Source organism: Microtus pennsylvanicus, chromosome 1, assembly GCF_037038515.1.
Source record: "Microtus pennsylvanicus isolate mMicPen1 chromosome 1, mMicPen1.hap1, whole genome shotgun sequence".
Taxonomy (NCBI): domain Eukaryota; kingdom Metazoa; phylum Chordata; class Mammalia; order Rodentia; family Cricetidae; genus Microtus; species Microtus pennsylvanicus.
Window position 1 is genome coordinate 90086880 of NC_134579.1, and position 18635 is coordinate 90105514.

An 18635-nucleotide genomic window follows, 5' to 3' on the forward strand; every position below is an offset into this window, starting at 1 on the left:
CTGGAATCAACAGCCTCACTGCTCAGGTCAAGGTAGGCTTGTCTTTCTACATATTTCTAATCCCACAGGATCTTCTGGAGCCTGGCAGGCCCTGTGCCAAACAGCAAAAGGCAAATGACCTTCAGCAACCATGGTGGACCCTGAGAAGTAGATCTAGGTACCAACCACGTAAGTTCTCTTTAATTTTTTATATAAAGATTACTATGAAGAGTAAAACTTTACCATATTCATTACACATTTTCTCTGGCCAGACTATGGTGTCACACGCCTTTAATCCCTGAACTTGAAAGGAATAGACAGGCACTTCAAGGCCAGCATGGTCAATGAAAAATTTCCAGGACAGACTCCAATACTGTCAAAGAAATTCTGTCTCAGAAATTTTTTAAAAAGTTTCTCAGAAACTGAGAAGGGAAGGAGGGGGGGAACTTGGGGAAAAAGGATGATTAGGATAAAGGAAGGTTGGATAGGGGAGCACAGAAGCACAATTCTTAGTTAAGGGAGCCACCTTAGGGTTGACAAGAGACTTGAACCTAGAGTGGCTCCCAGGAGCCCAAGCCGATGTCCCCAGTTAGTTCCTTGGGCAGCTGAGGATAGGAAACCTGAAATGACCCTATCCTATAGCAATACTGACGAATATCTTGCATATCACCATAGAACCTTCATCTGGTGATGGATGGAGATAGAGACAGAGACCCACACTGGAGCACTGAACTGAGCTCCCAAGGTGCCAATGAGGAGCGGAAGGAGGGAGAAGATGAGCAAGGAAGTCAGGACCACGAGGGTTGCACCCACCCACTGAGACAGTGGGGCTGATCTATTGGGAGCTCACCAAGGCCAGCTGGACTGTGACTGAAAAAGCATGGGATAAAACCAGACTCTCTGAACATGGCGGACAATGAGGGCTGATGAGAAGCCAAGGACAATGGCACTGGGTTTTGATCCTGCTTCATGTTCTGGCGTTGTGGGAGCCTAGCCAGTTTGGATGATCACCTTCCTAGACATGGATGGAGGGGGGAGGACCTTGGACTTTCCACAGGGCAGGGAACCCTGACTGCTCTTTGGACTGGAGAGGGAGGGGGAGAGGAGTGGTGGGAGGGGGAGAAGGGTGGGAGGAAGGGGAGGGAAATGGGAGGCTGGGAGGAGGCTGAAACTTTGTTTTCCTTTTCTCAAAAAAAAAAAAAAGTTTCTCAGCAGCCAGGGAGAGAAGCCCCTGCAGAATGACCAGAAAATTTAGCGGGTTGAGGAGTGTCCATGCTCCCTATCCGGGGCTTCTGCCGGCCAGTCAGGAACACACTCACCTGATCTTCTGATCAGGGCTACTTGCTGGCCAGGGACCTCACAGACAAAAGGACTAGCTTGCTGCCTGCAGGCTCAGTGAAACAAAGAAAACCCTGCCCAGCCCCAAAACAGGCTGAGCTGGGGGATCTTATGACCCCGAAGAAAGGAAAGGGGTACGTGGGAGCAAGCTGGGACGGGATAGAGAGAGGCAATAGCAGGGGACAGAAGCCCCTGCAGAATGATCAGAAAGTTAAGGGGGTTGAGGAATGTCTGTGTTCCCTTTCTGGGGGCTTTTGCCGGCTTGTCAGGAACACACTCACCCCTCCGATGGATCTTCTGGCACAGGATCAGGGACCCTTGCTGGCCATGGACCTCGCAGACAAAAAGACTGGCTTGCTGTGTGCAGGGTTAGTGAAACAAAGGAACTCCTGCCCAGTTGCACTCACCACCCCGTCCCAGCCCCAAAACAGGCTGAGCTGGGGGATCTTATGACCCCGCAGAAGGGAAGGGGTGCAAATGGATGGAAACAGAAAACACTATCCTGAGTGAGGTAACCCAGACCCAAAAAGATGAATATGGTACATACTCATAAGTGGATTCTAGCCATAAATAAAAAATATTGAGCCTATAATTCATGATCCTAGAGAAGCTAAATAAGGTGACCCCAAAGAAAAACATAGTTATCCTCCTGAATATTTGAAGTAGACAAGATCGCCAGGCAAAAATTGGGAGCTTGGGGGTGGGGGTGGGGGTAAGGGGAGATGGGGAGAGAGAAGGGAGAAGGGGAAAATGGGGAGAACTTGGGGGAATGGGATGGTTGGGATGAAGGGTGGATATGAGAGTAAGGAAGTAGATATCTTAATTAAGGGAGCCATTTTATGGTTGGCAAGAGACTTGACTCTAGAGGGGTTCCCAGGTGTCCTAGGAGATGTCCTCAGCTTGTTCCTTGGGCAGCTGAGGAGAGGGTGCCTGAACTAGCCATATCCTATAGCCACACTGATGAATATCTTGCATATCACCATAGAACCTTCATCTGGCAATGGATGGAGATAGATACAGAGATCCACATTGGAGCACTGGACTGAGCTTTCAATGTCCCAATGAGGAGCAGAAAGAGGGAGAACATGAGCAAGGAAGTCAGTACTGTGAGGTGTGTGCCCACCCACTGGCACGGTGGGGTTGATCTAATGGGAGCTCACCAAGGCCAGCTGGAGCATGTGATCAAACCGGACTCTCTGAATGTGGCTGACAATGAGGGCTGGCTGAGAAGCCAAGGACAATGGCACTGGGTTTTTATTCTACTGCATGTACTGGCTTTGTGGGAGCTTAGTCTGCTTGGATGCTCACCTTCCTAGACCTGGATGGAGGGGAGAGGACCTTGGACTTCCCACAGGGCAGGAAACCCTGACTGCTCTTAGGACTGGAGAGGGAGGGGGATGAGGATGGGTGAGGAGGAAGGAAATGAGAGGAGGTGGAAATTTTTTAATAACAAGAAAAGAAAGTAAAAAAAAGTTTCTCAGCAGTGTGATTCTTTCTCATGATTTTAAAAGTGATAACACATACAAAGGTTTTACAACATTGGCTAAATTTGTATTGTTTCTATTAAGTATGTGTTCTTTCATGGATGTAAAGACTTCTGTGACATACAAAGCCTTTACTACACTGATTATATTTATAAGGTTTCTCTACAGTATGTGTTCTTTTCTGATGTTGGAGAATACTGACATATAAAATGGCTTTACTGTATTGATTACATTGATAAGAATTCTCTCCAATATGTTTTCTTTCATGCATTTGGAGTTTAGAGCATCATGAAAAACCTTTATCACATTGATTGCATTAAAGAGCTTCTTTGTCTATGTGTTCAATTATGTCTGTGAAGCTCACAATGAATTGCAAAAGCCTTACTGCATTGATAACATTAATAAGACTTCTCTCCATCATGTGGTTTTTTTTTTATTATTTTGGTTCCTACTAAGTTGTGAAAAAACTTTACCACATTGATTACATTCATAGGTTTTATCTTCAGTATATGTTCTTTTGTGAAGTTAGAGACTACTGACCTATGAAATGGCTTTACCACATTGATTATATTCATAGTGTTTTTCTCTAGTATGTGTTCTTTTGTGTATCTGGAGTTGAGAGTGCCTTGAAAAAGCTTTACCACATTGATTACATACAAAGGGCCTCTCTCCAGTATGTGTTCTGTTATGTCTGTGAAGCTCACCATGGCTTGCAAAAGCTTTATCACATTGATTACATTGATAAGGTTTCTCTCCAGTATGTGTTCTTTGATGTACTCGGAGATTACAATTCTGTGAAAAGGCTTTATCACATTGATTACATTTGTAGGGTTTCTCGCCAGTATGTGTCCTTTGATGTACTCGGAGATTACTGTTCTGTGAAAAGGTTTTATCACATTGATCACATGTGTAGGGTTTCTCACCAGTATGTGTTCTTTTATGCACTTGAAGATGATGGTGATATGCAAAGACTTTACCACATTCATTACATTCATAGGGTTTTTCACCAGTATGTGTTCTTTTGTGTATTTGGAGTTTATAGTTTCGTGAAAAGGCTTTATCACATTGATTGCATTCAAAAGTATGTCTTCTTTTATGTTTTTGAAGCTGAAGATGACTGACAAGAGCTTTACTGCATTGATTACATTCATGGGGTTTCCCTATAGCATGTGTTCTTTTAAGTATCTGGGGATGACTGGGACATGTAGACACTTCATCATATTGAATACCATCATATGGTTTCTGTCCTGCAGGAATTTTTTCACATCCTTGAAGATGACTGCAACATGAAAAGGCTTTAACACACTGAGTATATTCATAGGGTTTCTTTCCAGTATGGCTTCTTTCATACCTGCAAAGAAAATTGGCAGAGGAAAAGCTTTCCACATGCTTTAAACAGATGAATCTTAATATCTGTATGAATTAATTTTATTATTTTGTCTAATTGTAAAGAATACTCGGATTTTAAGTTTTGTATTCATGGTATACTACTTCATTAAGTAGTGTTTTGTGTCTTTAAAGAACCTATAATGATAAGTGTAGTGAGCCGGACAGGATTGCCATTACAAGATGGCGCCGACATCCTGTCTTGTTGGAAATAAACAACTCCATATTTGGCTAAGCCTTTGAGAGCTGCTTGTCCCCCGCTTCCCGCATGCATGCTGGATAAGGGTCTCTGGGCCTATCCCGATGCAGTCTGGTGTCAGCTGTTGGTGGCAGCCAATCACAGGGCAACCCGTGTGCCATTTCCATATATAAGCAGCTGCCTTAGGGCTCTCGGACCCCTTCGCTTCATTTTCTCTCTCTCTCGTTTCCTGCCCCTCGTTTCCTGCCCCTCTCGCTTCCTGCTCTCCATCAATCAAGGGCACTTCAGTAAAGCGTGATCTGAGTAGAATCCTGGTGTGGTGGTTGTTCTTTCTCGCTAGTCGAGAGGTTTGCCGCAGATGAGAGCCTTTATTTCATGCCCACATTTATGGAATCTTTTCATATGATTTTTTTAATATTTGAAAGGAACTGGAGCAACTCAGTTTTAAATAAACATTACCATATGTATTACATTGTTATGTTATTTTATAGTGCAACACATACTACATAAGTAAGTATACCAGGACCAACAAAAGTAACTAAACAGTCCAAAATTCATAGGACTGATTTTCATTGTGAGTATGTTGATGTCTTCCAAATGAAGTTGGAAAAGCAATTAAATATAAACTACTATCATATTCAAAAAGTCTAATCAATGTTGGAATATCAAATATCTTTTATATCTTCTCATTATTCTGAGAGAGATCCAGTCATTTTTCCATATCCCCATGGTCACTTGTGTGTATCCAGAGTGACATATGATATTCTTATTAAAGGAAGAACAAATAAAAGATTTCTCCACTGAATTCACACAGTTTGACTTTCTATTTCTCACAAATATGTGGTACAGAGATTAAGATTTCTTCACAAGAGGCTTTTTAAGTCTCATAAACTAACCCTTCCAATACGGTCAGCGAAGTAACAAGTATATGAATGACACTGGTGTTACTGCAGACCTTTTATTTCTTAGACAGTTTTGGATATGGAGTTATCATCTAGTCAATCTGTATACCTTGTTCAGTTTCAGAATGGTATAAAACTAAATGAATTGGCAGTTCTACAGCATAGTTCCCATGGGGCTATGATTCAATTGGTGGTATCAGGTAAGTCATTGTTTACTTGTCTTGGTTTTTAGAGGTAAGCCCTAAAAATACAGATTAGCTACCTAATAAGCAAACATATGATTTGGTAAGAAATTAATAATCATCAATATATGTTAAGCTTATTAATACTGTTGTTTTTCTTTACCTCTTCTGGGATAAATTTTTTCAGAGACAAATTCATATCAAGTTGCACATAAAAATTACCTTCCATGTCTTCTAGCACTTTGACAATGTTCTTCAAAATTATGCCTTTCCCAACTGTAGCCTAAAATATAGTTCCAGAAAATGTATGATATATTATTGGAAATTGTTCAAAATTTAATATCTTAAGTAAAGTTATTCACCTCATCCTTACACTTTCTCAATCAAATACACAAGAGTATCAATAACCAAGACACAGTTGTCCCCTTAATTTAAAATGTGAAGGAAAATTCACAGTCTTACCGATAGAAGTGAGGTTTCTGTACGTCTCCAGCATCACATCTTTGTAGAGACTCTTCTGAGAAGGATTCAACAAAGCCCACTCATCTAAAGTGAAGTCGATGTGCACATCATCATAGGTCACTGCATTCTAGAATAATCCAACCAATGATAAAATAATGTGTGATTCTGCCATTGTAACTGGATACTTCTTTCAAATAATATATTCATATAATTCTGATGCTTCCCTCATTTCTTCCATGATGAAGGCATTATAATGGAAGCACCACGTCACATTAGAAGGAAAATGAATAGGAAGGAGTTTCACATGTGCCATTTTTAGGCCCTTTAAATAGGATACAGCCTTGAAGAAGAAGTGCCAATGAGCACACATACAGAGAGAGATATGCAAACAGATAAATGCTACTGAGAATTCATCAGAGAAATAGTATGGACAATTATTATCTAGAAAAGAGATGGGAAACTTGGGTATATTTTCTCATGCCTTTAATACCAGCACTTAATGTAAAGGCAGATGAATTAAATTGAGTTGGGTGCCAATCAAAACCTATGCAGTGAGTACAGGTAAGCCAGAGTTACAAATAATAAAACATCTTCTCCACCCAAAAAACATCATTCAAACAAAAAATGTAAAAAGAAATCAGATGTTTTTACTGAGGTTCCTACAAAAAGTTTTGTATTCACTCTAGATTTGCATTCATCTTCCAGAACCTGCAATGGCCCAGTTTAAACTGTAACATAATAAGATCTTGCTAAAAGGGAGTGCATGTTTAAACAGTTACAAATGGTCCAAAAAACATTAGCACTATAAATGTTGATTATAAATGACATAGGGCAGGAGAGATGGCTCAGAAATTAAAAGGTCTTGCTGGTCTGCAGATAGGAAGGGTCAATTCCCAGTACTTACATCAGGCTTATAAATATCCATTACTTCAACTTCGTGGGTTCTGAGGCCTCTTATGACTACTCTGAGTAACATGCACACATACAGTACATACCCATGAATGTAGGCAAAAACTCTTATTCATTCAATAGAATTGAAACAAAAATAACAGGCAGGTAGAATGTCATACACCTGCAATGATGAAGAAGGCACAGGTTTTAATGTCATGGATACTGTTATCCTCAGAAAGAGAATGATACTCTCCACCAAACTTCAAAATTCAAGATATAGGTGAAGTTCAGCATACCAAAATATAATTAAAATGTACAAAAATCTACATTCCAGGCTCATTAGCCAATATTAAATACATAAAAACAAGTATGTTGTTCTACCATTAATCCCTCTGTTGTGGATCTCTGAGTTCAGGTCAGCATGGTCTCAGGAGCTCCTTTCAGAACAGCCAGAGATACACAGAAAAGCATTGTCTTTAAAAATAAAACTTAAAACAAAAAATTAAAATAAATATCAAGATAACACAAAGGGTTAACAATGAATAACAATTGTGTCAATTGTATGTTTTGTCATTTAGTTATACAGTCATGACAGCAAAACACAAATAACCAGAAATAAGTTGAGACTATAAACGTGTAAATCTTATCCCCAATGAGTAATTTCATCCAAAAGACTCCTCCCACTAAAGGTTTGACAAAAAAACAAAGAAGAGCATAAAGGAGAGACAGATGCTTCATTCTATCTGGGATCTTTTTCTCCAATCAACTGCATTATGACCCAGATCCCAGAATGTTCACAGTCATCTCATGATGGAAAAGTATTTAGTTTAACTTCAATGATTGTCATAGGCTAGGACAGTCCCTAAAATGTTTAAATATCAAGTTTCTTAAAACACTCATAATAGTGACTTATTTGGCCATAACCATTCCTAAGAAGTCATCCCTGCTAACAGTGCCACTCCCTAGGAGATTATGGGGACCACTTACATACAAACTATCACAGTTGTATAGCTGAATCTTGAGGCAGATAAACTCCCAATTATCTGAGGAACTACCATATTGATTTTGATAGTGGCCTTAAGATTTGTATTTCCAGCAGCAATGGAGGAGTCTTCTCCTTGCTCCACATCCTTGCCAGAATGAGTTGTCCCTTATGCTATTAAATCTAGTAATTCTGTGTGGCATAAGGTGAATTCTAAGAGATGTTTTAATTTACATTTTTTGATGGTTATGAATGTTGAACATTTAGTTAAATGTTTCTAAGCCACTTTAGATTTATCTATTTAGAATTCTTTGTTTAGATCTGTACCACATTTTTATTCATTAATTTATTTGTTGATGGGTAGCTTCTTGATTTTTTTTCCTTTTCAGCAAGTAAACCCAAACCACATAGACTAACGCGATATATACTCATTGTAAGTGGATATTAGCTGTTGAGTAAAGAATAATTACAGTACAATCCACAGACCCAGATAGGGTAATTAGCAAGAAAGGGTACAGCACGGGGTGCATTGATCTTCCATGGGAAGAGAAAATAGACTAGATTTTGCGGGTGAATTCACAGCAAGAATAGAAAGGATCATGCGAGTAAATGGAGGGACAGAGCAGGAAAGCAAAGGGAGAGATGACTGGAATAGCAAAGCTTTCAAGGAGTGATGTTGAAACAATGCATAGCAACCCTCTGAAAGCTATGAGGGTGACTCTGGTGAGGAATCCTTGTAACTCATAATATAGAGCCTGAACGGTCATCTTCTGAAATCACCTACAACTCCCAGTTGTGGGAGTAGGAAACTTAGCCAACCCTAAAATATTTGAAACACACTTGTCTGTCTGGAAGTTATACAGGGAAATGGTGGCTCAAGGTTGGTATAGTGGCAAACCAATGACTGGCCTAAACTGAAGCACAATGTTGCCAGGATGATCATATAGTTCAGTAGGAATCAGTAGCTGGATGACTCAGAGAATCAGGGTAGAACCAAATACAAGTAACAAAAGAGAAAAAAATCAATATAATGATACCTAACTCTATGTTCAATGGCTCTCCAGGTCTCCTACTGTATTCAGCTATGTTGAGTGCAACACTTTTTGTTTCTTGGGCTGGTTCCACTTCTCATTAACAGTTCATCTTGGCAGGTAACCTATGACCCTGGCATCTCTAACATCTTGGGTAATGAAAAAATTCCAATGTTCCAATATCTTAGATTCATTCACGATCTTCTGGACTTTTTCACAGGTCTTGTGTCAATACACTGTCTCTGCCTTCTGCAGTGCACACAGCTGGTCTTCTAGAATCTGACTGGTTCAATTCCACCGCCACTGCTGTTTCGGTGATCATTTCACAGTTCTGGCATCTAGAAACGCTGGGGCCTGTTGATGCAACTGGGCTGCACTTTCACCAGTGGTCTCTCCTAGGCTCTTCTCAGGGTGCCGCATCTCTACTTCTCGGCATAACATTCACAGTTTTGGGCATTCAACTGCCAACGAGACTGCACCTTCAGTGATGTCCTTTCCTGGCCTCTCACAGTGCCAAGTCTTACATCCATCAACCTTCAAAACCAATACCACCTGGGTGAGACACATTACAAACTCCATCTATCAGCATGAGGTACAACCTTGGCTACCTTTGGAAGACAGCTTCTCTGTGCTCTTAGGAAACACTTCCCAGACATTTTCACATCAGTGATGCTGGTCCCTTATTCATCACTGATTTCTTAGCTCTGGCCAACCAACATCAAGTACCCAGCAAAACAAAATTTCATTTAAATACTTCTGATAACTTGATCATCCAGCTGATACTTTAGCCCCAGCTAACCAGAACCAGAGGATCTGAACGTATTTCTTCTATCCTTAGCTCTCAAACCAGAACCACAAGGCCAAATCTGTCAGGTTCTGCTGCTTACTAGGGCTGGAACATGGCCACTTGTTTAATGACACCAGCTTTCTGTCTCTCACTGCTTAAGCTTGGCTCCCCTGAAACTTGCTCAGTAGACTAGACTGGCCTTGAACTAATGGAGATAGCCTGCCTCTGTGTTCTGCCTGCTAAGATTAAAAGCACGTGCCACCACCCACTCAGATCACCACTCCCTTTATTTCATTTCTTCATCCGTTTATGTCCTTGAACAGAGGATTTAATTGCATTCCACTTTCAAGAGCCCCCTTTCTCCTCAAGTATTTTTCCTTGATCAGCTGCTCCTTTCATTATATATCTTCAGTAGAGTTACCACTAATATCCACATGAAAGAGTCTATCCTAGGCTGTTTTGAGATTTTTTTTTTTCTGCCAAGGGTATTAATCAAAACTTTTCACTTTAGCCTCAGGCTGATTCTTTGGACCAAGGCAAAATTCAGCCACTTCCTTCACCAAAATGTCAGGAGAATGGTTTCTAGGCAACATACAAAAATCCTACTCTGATAATGATAGAGGTGTTTCCCAACATTTCACATCATTATCAAGGTCTCCCATGCTTCTAATATGACCCAGTATGAAGTGTTTAGTGCATTTAATACCTTTCCTAAGCCAAAGTCCAAAAGTCCATCTTATTCCAGGCAAAACTATGGTCACATTGATCAGAGCAATACCCCAGTGCCTGGAACCAACTTTTGTTTTAGTTAAGTTTTTATTTCTGTGAAGAGACACCACGACCACAGAAATTCTGAAGAAAAATAAATACTTAATTGAAGTGGCTCACTTAAAATTACAGAGGATGAGGCAATTATCATCGTGGCTTGGGACATGTACACAGGCAGCCAGATGTAGTGCCGGAACTGAGAGTTCTTATATGTTGACTCAGAGACAACAGGAAGTTATCTGTCACACTGGGAAGTATCCTAAGAATAAGATGCTTCAACAACTGACAGTGACACACCTCCTCTAACAAGGGCATGTTCACTCCAAAATAAGCACACTTCTACTATCGCCACCCTTTAAGAGATTATGGGGTCCAACTACATTCAAACTACCACAGTGGAATAGCTCATTCTTGATGTCAATAGATTCCCAGTTATCTGAGGAACTGCCATATTGATTTCTATAGTGGCTATAAAGGTTTCTGCTCCAAGCAGCACTGGAGGAATGTTCCCATTTTCTACATCCTTGTCAGCATAAGCTGTCACTTGTGTTATTGATCCTAGCCACTCTGGCAGGTATGAAAGTAAGTCTTAAAGGAGTTTTGATTTGCATTTCCTTGTTGTCTATGGATGCCAACCCTTTATTTAATTGTTCTTAAGCCAGTTTAAAGTCACCTATTTAGAATTCTTTGTTTTGATCTGTACCACATTTTTATTGGATTATTTGATTTGGTGGTATCTAGTTTCCTGACTTCATTTTATTCTGAGCAAGTAAATTTGAAACCACATAGACGACCATGATGCATACTCACTTGTAAGTAGATTTTAGTTGTCAAGTAAAGAATAATCACAGTATGATCCACAGACCCAGAGAGGGTAAGTAACAAACATTGATGTAGCAGGGGACGCGCTGATCTTCCATGGGAAGAGAAAATAGACTAGATTTTATGGGTGGACTGGGAGCAGCAACAGGAAGGATCAGTGGAGGGACAGAGGGAGAGACGACTAGAATAAGAAAGGTTTTAGGGTTAATGTGGAAGCCTAGTGCATTGGAAAATATTACAAACTATGAGGGTGACCCTAGTGAGGACTAGGGTCCCAGTAACTAAGAACAGGAAACCTGAACACATCATCATCTGTAATCACATATAGCTATCTCCCAATGGTGGGATTAGGAAAAAAAGCCCGTCATAAAGTATTCAACACACATTTGTTCTGTCTGGAAGTTATCCCAGGGAATTGGCTTAAATGGGTGTAGTGGCATAGCTATGACTGAACAAACTTGAGGCCCAAGCCTAAAGAGGAAACTAACACCCAGCATTGCCTGGATGGCAAGGAACAAGGAGTTAGATCGCTCAGAGATTTAGAGCAGAACAAATTCCAAGTCATAAAAAAAAGAAAAAATGGCCAATACAATGATTGCTAGATCAATTCTGATACAATCATAGATTGGGTCCTAGCCTAATTGTCAACAGAGGGGCTTTCTCTAGCAGCTGATCGTAGCAGATGCAAAGATCTTCACCCAAGCACTAACTGGAGCTCTTGGAATCCTGCCGAAACTTGGGAGGGAGATTCTAGAAACCATAGGTGTAAAGGACACCAGAAGAACACAGCCCACAGAAAGAACTAAGCAGGGATTATATGGGCTCACAGAGCCTTAAACAGCAATTGTGGATCTTGCAGAGTCTGGATCCCGGCCTCTGCATGGATGTTGTGGTTGCTTAGCTTGATATTTTTCTGCAACTCCTAACAGTAGGAGTGTGGGTGTTTTTCACACTTTTGCCTGCTCGTGAGACCCTTTTCCTCCTAATCCTGTCTGGATATGGAGGTTTCTGCCTAGAGTAATTGTATCTTGTTATAATACGTTCATTTGATATCCCTGTGAGGCCTGCTCTTTTCTGAAGGGAAAAGGGGGAACAGGGCATCTGAGGGAGAGGGGGAAGTTTGGGGAGGGACTAGGAGAGGTAGACCAATTTGAAGCTGTGGCCAGAATGTACTGTATGAGAGAGGAACAAATACAAAGAATAAACAAAAAGAAATGGAAATGCTTTAAATCTAACATCAGTGATCCTCACAATCTTTAACAGCCCTAACACTGTTCAAATATCCAAAGCTTCTTTGGATACTCAAGACAATATTTTGCCTGTGTCATCCTACCCATGGATCTTCTTCTCTCTTTGAGTAGCTCCCCCAAACACTGTTCCCAATCCCACTTGCAGTCTTGTTATATTTTTCTAGCCCTCAACATAGGTGGAGGTACTGTTTATAAAAAAGTCACACGAGCTGTGAAAGGTCCATGTAGGCCACCTGCCTGCAGACATCCCCACTCTCCAAGTTCCCCACACCACACTGTCCCCATGCCTTCTTCACATTTTCTTATCCCCCAACTTGCGCAAAGACCTCCTGAAAGCTTGACAGAACACAGGCCACACCTGTCACTAGAGGGTTTACACATAGCATAGTCTTATTGTAACTTGATATGACATATTTGGTTGATATCACTGGGAGATATCACTTGAGAATGGAAATGGAGGAGGATGGGATCTGAAGGAGAATGAAGCAGGGAAGGGCACTGAGAGGAGTGAAGGGGGGAAGCTGTAGTTCAGATGTAATCTATGAGGGAAGAATTTTAAAACGAAAAGAAAGCAGAATGTGGAGATGGTGGGGGAAGATTGGATCAAAGCAAGATTAAAAACCAGCAGGACAAAATCCTGTATTTGTGTCTCAGAGACAAGGGGTTTCATTTTCAAAGAATTTAGAAAGCTCTATCCCTGTAACTTTTCACTCATGTCTCTCATTTGCTATTTCCTCCGTCTGTATGCAGCTATCCATAGCATATGTCTCATGGCTTAGGTATATTACTATCCTATTTTCTCAAAAGAACAGAAGCTTTATCTTCACAGCTTCATGCAATGAACTCTCAAAGAGTCCTCACTAGGTTGTTGACCCTGCAAAATGCAAATGGGTGCAACTGTCCTGAAATGAAAGCACAGAGGAAGAATCCATGACCTTTACATTTGGCATCTTTATTGTTCCTAGAACCAGTACGACAGGGTGATCAAGCCAAGTTTGGCTGCTAAGTTGTAATGGACCCTACCAGAGTTGCGCAGACCAGAGTCACAGTAGGTTTGCATGAAGTTGATTCATTTAACTTGAAATCACTTTGCTTACTCCTTCTGTCAACTGAAGGTTTATCAGGAAGGAGTCTTACTCTTAGAACACCTTGCTAGGCATCCACTCTGGAGCAATGGGTTTTTCTTTAATGGTGACAACCTACTTGAAAGTTTCTTCCTGTTTCTCCACAGGACTGCCACATAAAACTATCCAGTGCTTTTTTCCTCTACCAAACAGACTTTTTATTTCTTTCTGTCCCACTTGTTTCAATACTCATTGTAGACCTGAGTGAGTCATCAGTAAAAACTACCCAACTGCATCAACATTTTGTCTAAGAAATCAACCCTTGGGCTGGAGAAATGGCTCAGAGGTTAAGAGCATTGCCTGCTCTTCCAAAGGTCCTGAGTTCAATTCCTAGCAACCACATGGTAGCTCACAACCATCTGTAATGAGGTCTGGTGCCCTCTTCTGGCCTGCAGACATACACACAGACAGAATATTGTAAACATAATAAATAAATAAAATATTTTTAAAAAAAGAAATCAACCCTTTAATTTTTTTTAATTTAGTCTTACACAAATTCTCAGACATAATAGAAAGAAGAATTATTTGGGACAAAAAAATAGATAATATAAATATAATACAAATGACCTCTAGCTTAATTTTTCATGGAGTCTATTTCCCACTGAAATCCCCTGAGTTCAACCTTCACTGTCTGCATTATTCTCCAGATTCCCATCTTTGTAGTTTCCTAATAATAACTGATGTAGCACTGTGTACAATTTTTAGGGCTTATACCAAGTAAAGACATAATATCTTCAACAGTCCTCCAAAAGTCATCGATCCTAGGTCCTTTGCAGCAAGAAAATCACTCTACTGTACCACATTTTGTTATAACTTGCTTTTTACTTACTGTGATTACATTCTAATCAAAAGCATCTCAGGGTTTATTTGGTTGATACTGTCATCACATTCCATCATTGTGGAAGCTTAGGATAGAAACTCAAGTTAGCAACTGAAGTAAAATAAAATGTGGGGAAACAGTTTCCTTAGCTTTCTCTCCCACTCTGTCACTCTCTCAAGCTCAGCTAGCTCTCTTACCCATTTCAGGCCTACTTGCTTATGAATATCGCCACACTCAGTGGACGAGTGTTCCTACATCAATCACCAACCAACCCAATTTCTCACAGACATAGTAACTAGTGATTCTGTGTGGTCATGCCGTCAAATGAGAAGAGGAAGAATAAGAAGCATTAGTAGAAGAATAAAGAAAGGAAAGAAGGAGAGTAAGAATAAGGGCTGGTTTCCAAGAGATTTCTAGTTATTACACACAAGGTGGGAAAATTCCATGGGCATATATATAAAAATCACAAAAAGTGGCAGGTAGAACCTGACAAAGCAGTACTCCAGAACAGGTGGCCTGACCCTAGGAAAGAGCCAGCATCCACAGGGAAGTATCTGACGTTCCCAGCCCTTAGATAAAGTTAGTACTTAGATAAAGTTAGTAAACATCACTGAATCCTTGATTGGCCCATACTCCTCATCTAATCTCTGCTGTGGTACACACCTCTAGGACCACCCAGATTTGTTTGTTAGCACAGGTGGGGCCTGCTGCCTTCCTGCTCAGTGCCTGTCTTCTAGAGAAATTTCTATGTGGTCTGTTAGCAAATAATTTTGTAGGATTGACTCTATGTAAATTTGAGTGCTAGAACAAAGAGTGAAAGCCATTGCTCCAAGGCCTCATTGTGTGGGGAAATGGAGCAAGGTCAGTCCACTGATCAAGCAGAGGTTGCTCTGCTGTGGTGTTCTGGGAATGTGGCCCATTTCAAAGGGAAGAATGGTGGCCTAATGAGGTTTTTACAGATAAGATGGTGGCTTTTCCAAAAGACCAGTGTTCCCACAGCTCTGCAAACTAGGTTTTCCATGTGGATGAGTATATATACACTTCCCATGGATCTGCCTATTGGTCTGTGCATTGACTGTATACTCTTATGGGCTCCAATAAATTTTAACAGCTACAAAACAGGAAACCTCTCATGTTGCTTCCTTCCCTCCCATTTCTGCACTCTTCCTTCAAGAGCTTCAGAGTAGGTAAATGAACTCAATTCTTTCACATATCTCTCTTCAATAGTAAGTCCCCAGAAAAAGTCAGATGGATTAGAGGACTCTCATTAACTGGTCTATTTTTCCTTCTCAATGACCAGTCAAAGCCCAGCCTGGAAGGAGTTGCAAGAGTGTTTTCCCAGCAGAGGACAGCAAAGGCAGAATTAGCTGTGTTCAAAGCAATCCTCAGGTACAGAATGTAGGGGCAAGCCTGAGCTAGAAAACACACTGGTATAAAGAGAAATCAATAAATCAATAGCACTTGGGAAAAAACAGGAATATAATCCTTAATAACACTAGGCTGTTTCTGACTCTGCAAGGAGTGTCCCTGATTTTGAGAAGGAGCTATGTTCCATCTCCATGAATTGGATCCTAAATGTAAAGACATCATTGATCAAGCCAGCTCTCAACACAACAGTTTTTTTTTTCTTTTCAAATAGTTGTCACTTTGTCTCATCCTGCACATTTGGCAGAACTATAATTATCTCGGAAAAAAAACTGGACATTTAAGTCACACCACGCCCTAATGTACATTATGATCCTATAATGCCCCCCTTGAGTAGCAGGTTAGAGGTCTGTTATTGATATGGTGATGGGTGTGGTGGCTGTTTATAAATCATTGCTGTCTTTGTCATGGTTTAGAGGCCAAATGTTTGAACAATCCTGTAAACAACTTTGTATCCTAGCATCCTAATCTCTAACAAGCCTCATTAGCATCCTACTTATCTTTGGGTAATTTAGAGGTAACTCTACCTCAGGTAAATATCTCCTAAGCATTGGTGAAGCCTTTATATCAACAATTCTTACTCTTCTGCACCACAGGTTAGTAGTGGAGTGAGAACGAATACAAAAATGCCATTTACAAACTCCACAAAATTAACTCCAAATGCATCTTACACCTCAATGTTAAATGCAAAGGGCAGAGCTTCTAAAAGATATTAGAAACACTAGGCATCTCCAAGTTTGGGACCTTGCCTTCCACATATGTCAAAATGCAGTCCACAAAGATGTTTCTAACACACAGTTCCCTGCTGGAAATGCTTTTCACAGATGCAGCCCACAAAGGGAAGTTATTTAGAGGCCAAGACTTGTTTCTGGGGAGTTGCAAGGACCACATGGGACCTCAGAAAACACTGAAGGTAGCAGCAGATTCCTACTCTGACTCTGCAAGGGCCTGCCACACTGTCTCCCATGGCTCACGGATCTCTCCTCCCACATCTTGGAACAGTCACCCCTTACTCACCATGCGGTGGATTCCAGGCTCACCCATGTTCTCCTCACAGCACCCTGCAGTAGCACTCACAGCACAGAAAGCAATCCCCTGGCGCCTGCTCTGCTGTAAAATCAAGCTCGCAACATGGCGCCACTTGACTTCTGACTGACAGGTCTGCATGGAGGCCCCGATTGGCTAGTTAGGCTTGAGTGACAGGAGCACCTCCCTGAGCCTTACAGTACAGTACAGGGTTCTTTGGCCTGGCTTCCATCCCAGACCCAGAAGGTTACAGATCTGCAGACATGAATTTCAAAATCTCTGATGCATCTCTCAAGTAGATGACACAGCTATCTGCCTGCAATCCACAACCAAATTGCCTTCATCCTCCTGGACATGACGTGGCTAGCTAGCAAAGCCCATTACACAATATGGAGTAGACTGATTCTCCTGTTCAAAAGATGGAAGGGTGCACAGAATCCTAATGAGTACAGATTTTAGGAAACCAAAGATGATGTTTGTTCTGTGGCTTTAGGCTCACACCAGGAGTCACAGGCACTTCTGACAGCCATGAGAGCAACCCAAGCACAAATTCCATCCATGATGACATATTTTTATTCTGCCAGAAGACTGGGTGAAAGCTCCATTGCATTGCTATATTTTTTCTGAATTTCTGGTCAAACTCTTCACTAAACATTAATAATAAAAAGTGTAGTCTATATGGTAAGTTGAATACTTAAAGAATACTGGGCTAGGAACAATGATTTCATGGGCACTACGGTGAGCCAGCACCTTTTCCTCAGTGGGCAAGTGAAAAATTACTTGCATTTTTCCAGGTTCTCTACCTGAACAGGACTGGTAGATGGAACTTTCCGAGTATGTAGAAAGTAGATTTATTAGAATGTCTCAGAGGCTGTGGTCCAGTTGTTCTAACAATGGCTTCCTACCAATGGAAAGCTGAAGAATTCAGCAGTCTTTTGGACCATGAATCAGGTGTGTCAGGAGGTTTTCAGTATCCAGGAGGATTCTGAAGAAATAGGCTCTAATGCTATGAAAGGAATGAATTTGTAGCCAGAGTATGTCAAGCAGGAAAAAGAGAGAATGCTTTCTTCTTTAATATCCCTATATAAATAGACTGCCACCAAAAGGTGTGATCCAGATTACAGGTGGAATTTTTTTGATTGATTGATTTCTTGATTTTTGTTTTCTTGAGACATTGTTTATCTTTGTAGGCCTGTCTCACATTCTCTAGACAAAGCTGGTCACAAACTCAGAAAATCCAACTGTTCCTGCTTCCAGAGTGCTTGGATTAAAGATGCACATTACCATCAAGCTGATAAAGGTGGTTCTTATCACCTCAATAGATCCTGAATGAAGATGGGCCTTCCCATTTCAAAACCTTAAATAAGAAAAAAATCTTTATTGGTGTACCCTGTTGTTTGGTTTCAGATCCAGAGGTAGTTAGCTTGACTAGACAGAATATCCAACACAGCAGCCAAGACAAAAGAAATGTGTATGATTTCTTACCTCATCTGACTAGTAAACCATGGGTATTATTTCCAAAGCAATGCTTTTCCTAAACAAGAAATGCATGGGGATTTTACTTAGGGAGTCTGGGCATGTTCCTGTGGAGTTCTCCCTAACTCCTAAACATAGTCGGTCAACAAATCCACCTCAACAAATCCATGACAAACATGATGACTATGTAATAGCAGGGACATTTAGGGACATCCTTATCTCAAAGTCATACAGAAATATGTAAATTTTAAAAATAATGGAAAGAAATGCTTCTGGCAAGTTTTTCTTGTACTACAAGTTC

The 18635-nt window shown here is 40.8% G+C and overlaps 1 protein-coding gene across 1 annotated transcript; it reads right to left on the bottom strand.

Annotated features, from left to right (window-relative positions):
- Positions 1 to 2813: 2813 nt before the first annotated feature.
- LOC142848714 (uncharacterized) lies at positions 2814 to 16999 on the bottom strand. The gene is given in 5 exon segments (XM_075970933.1): positions 2814 to 2963; positions 3287 to 3814; positions 3887 to 4152; positions 5933 to 6059; positions 16850 to 16999. Coding segments are annotated over 5 exon segments (1221 nt in total).
- Between the last annotated feature and the right edge of the window lie 1636 nt (positions 17000 to 18635).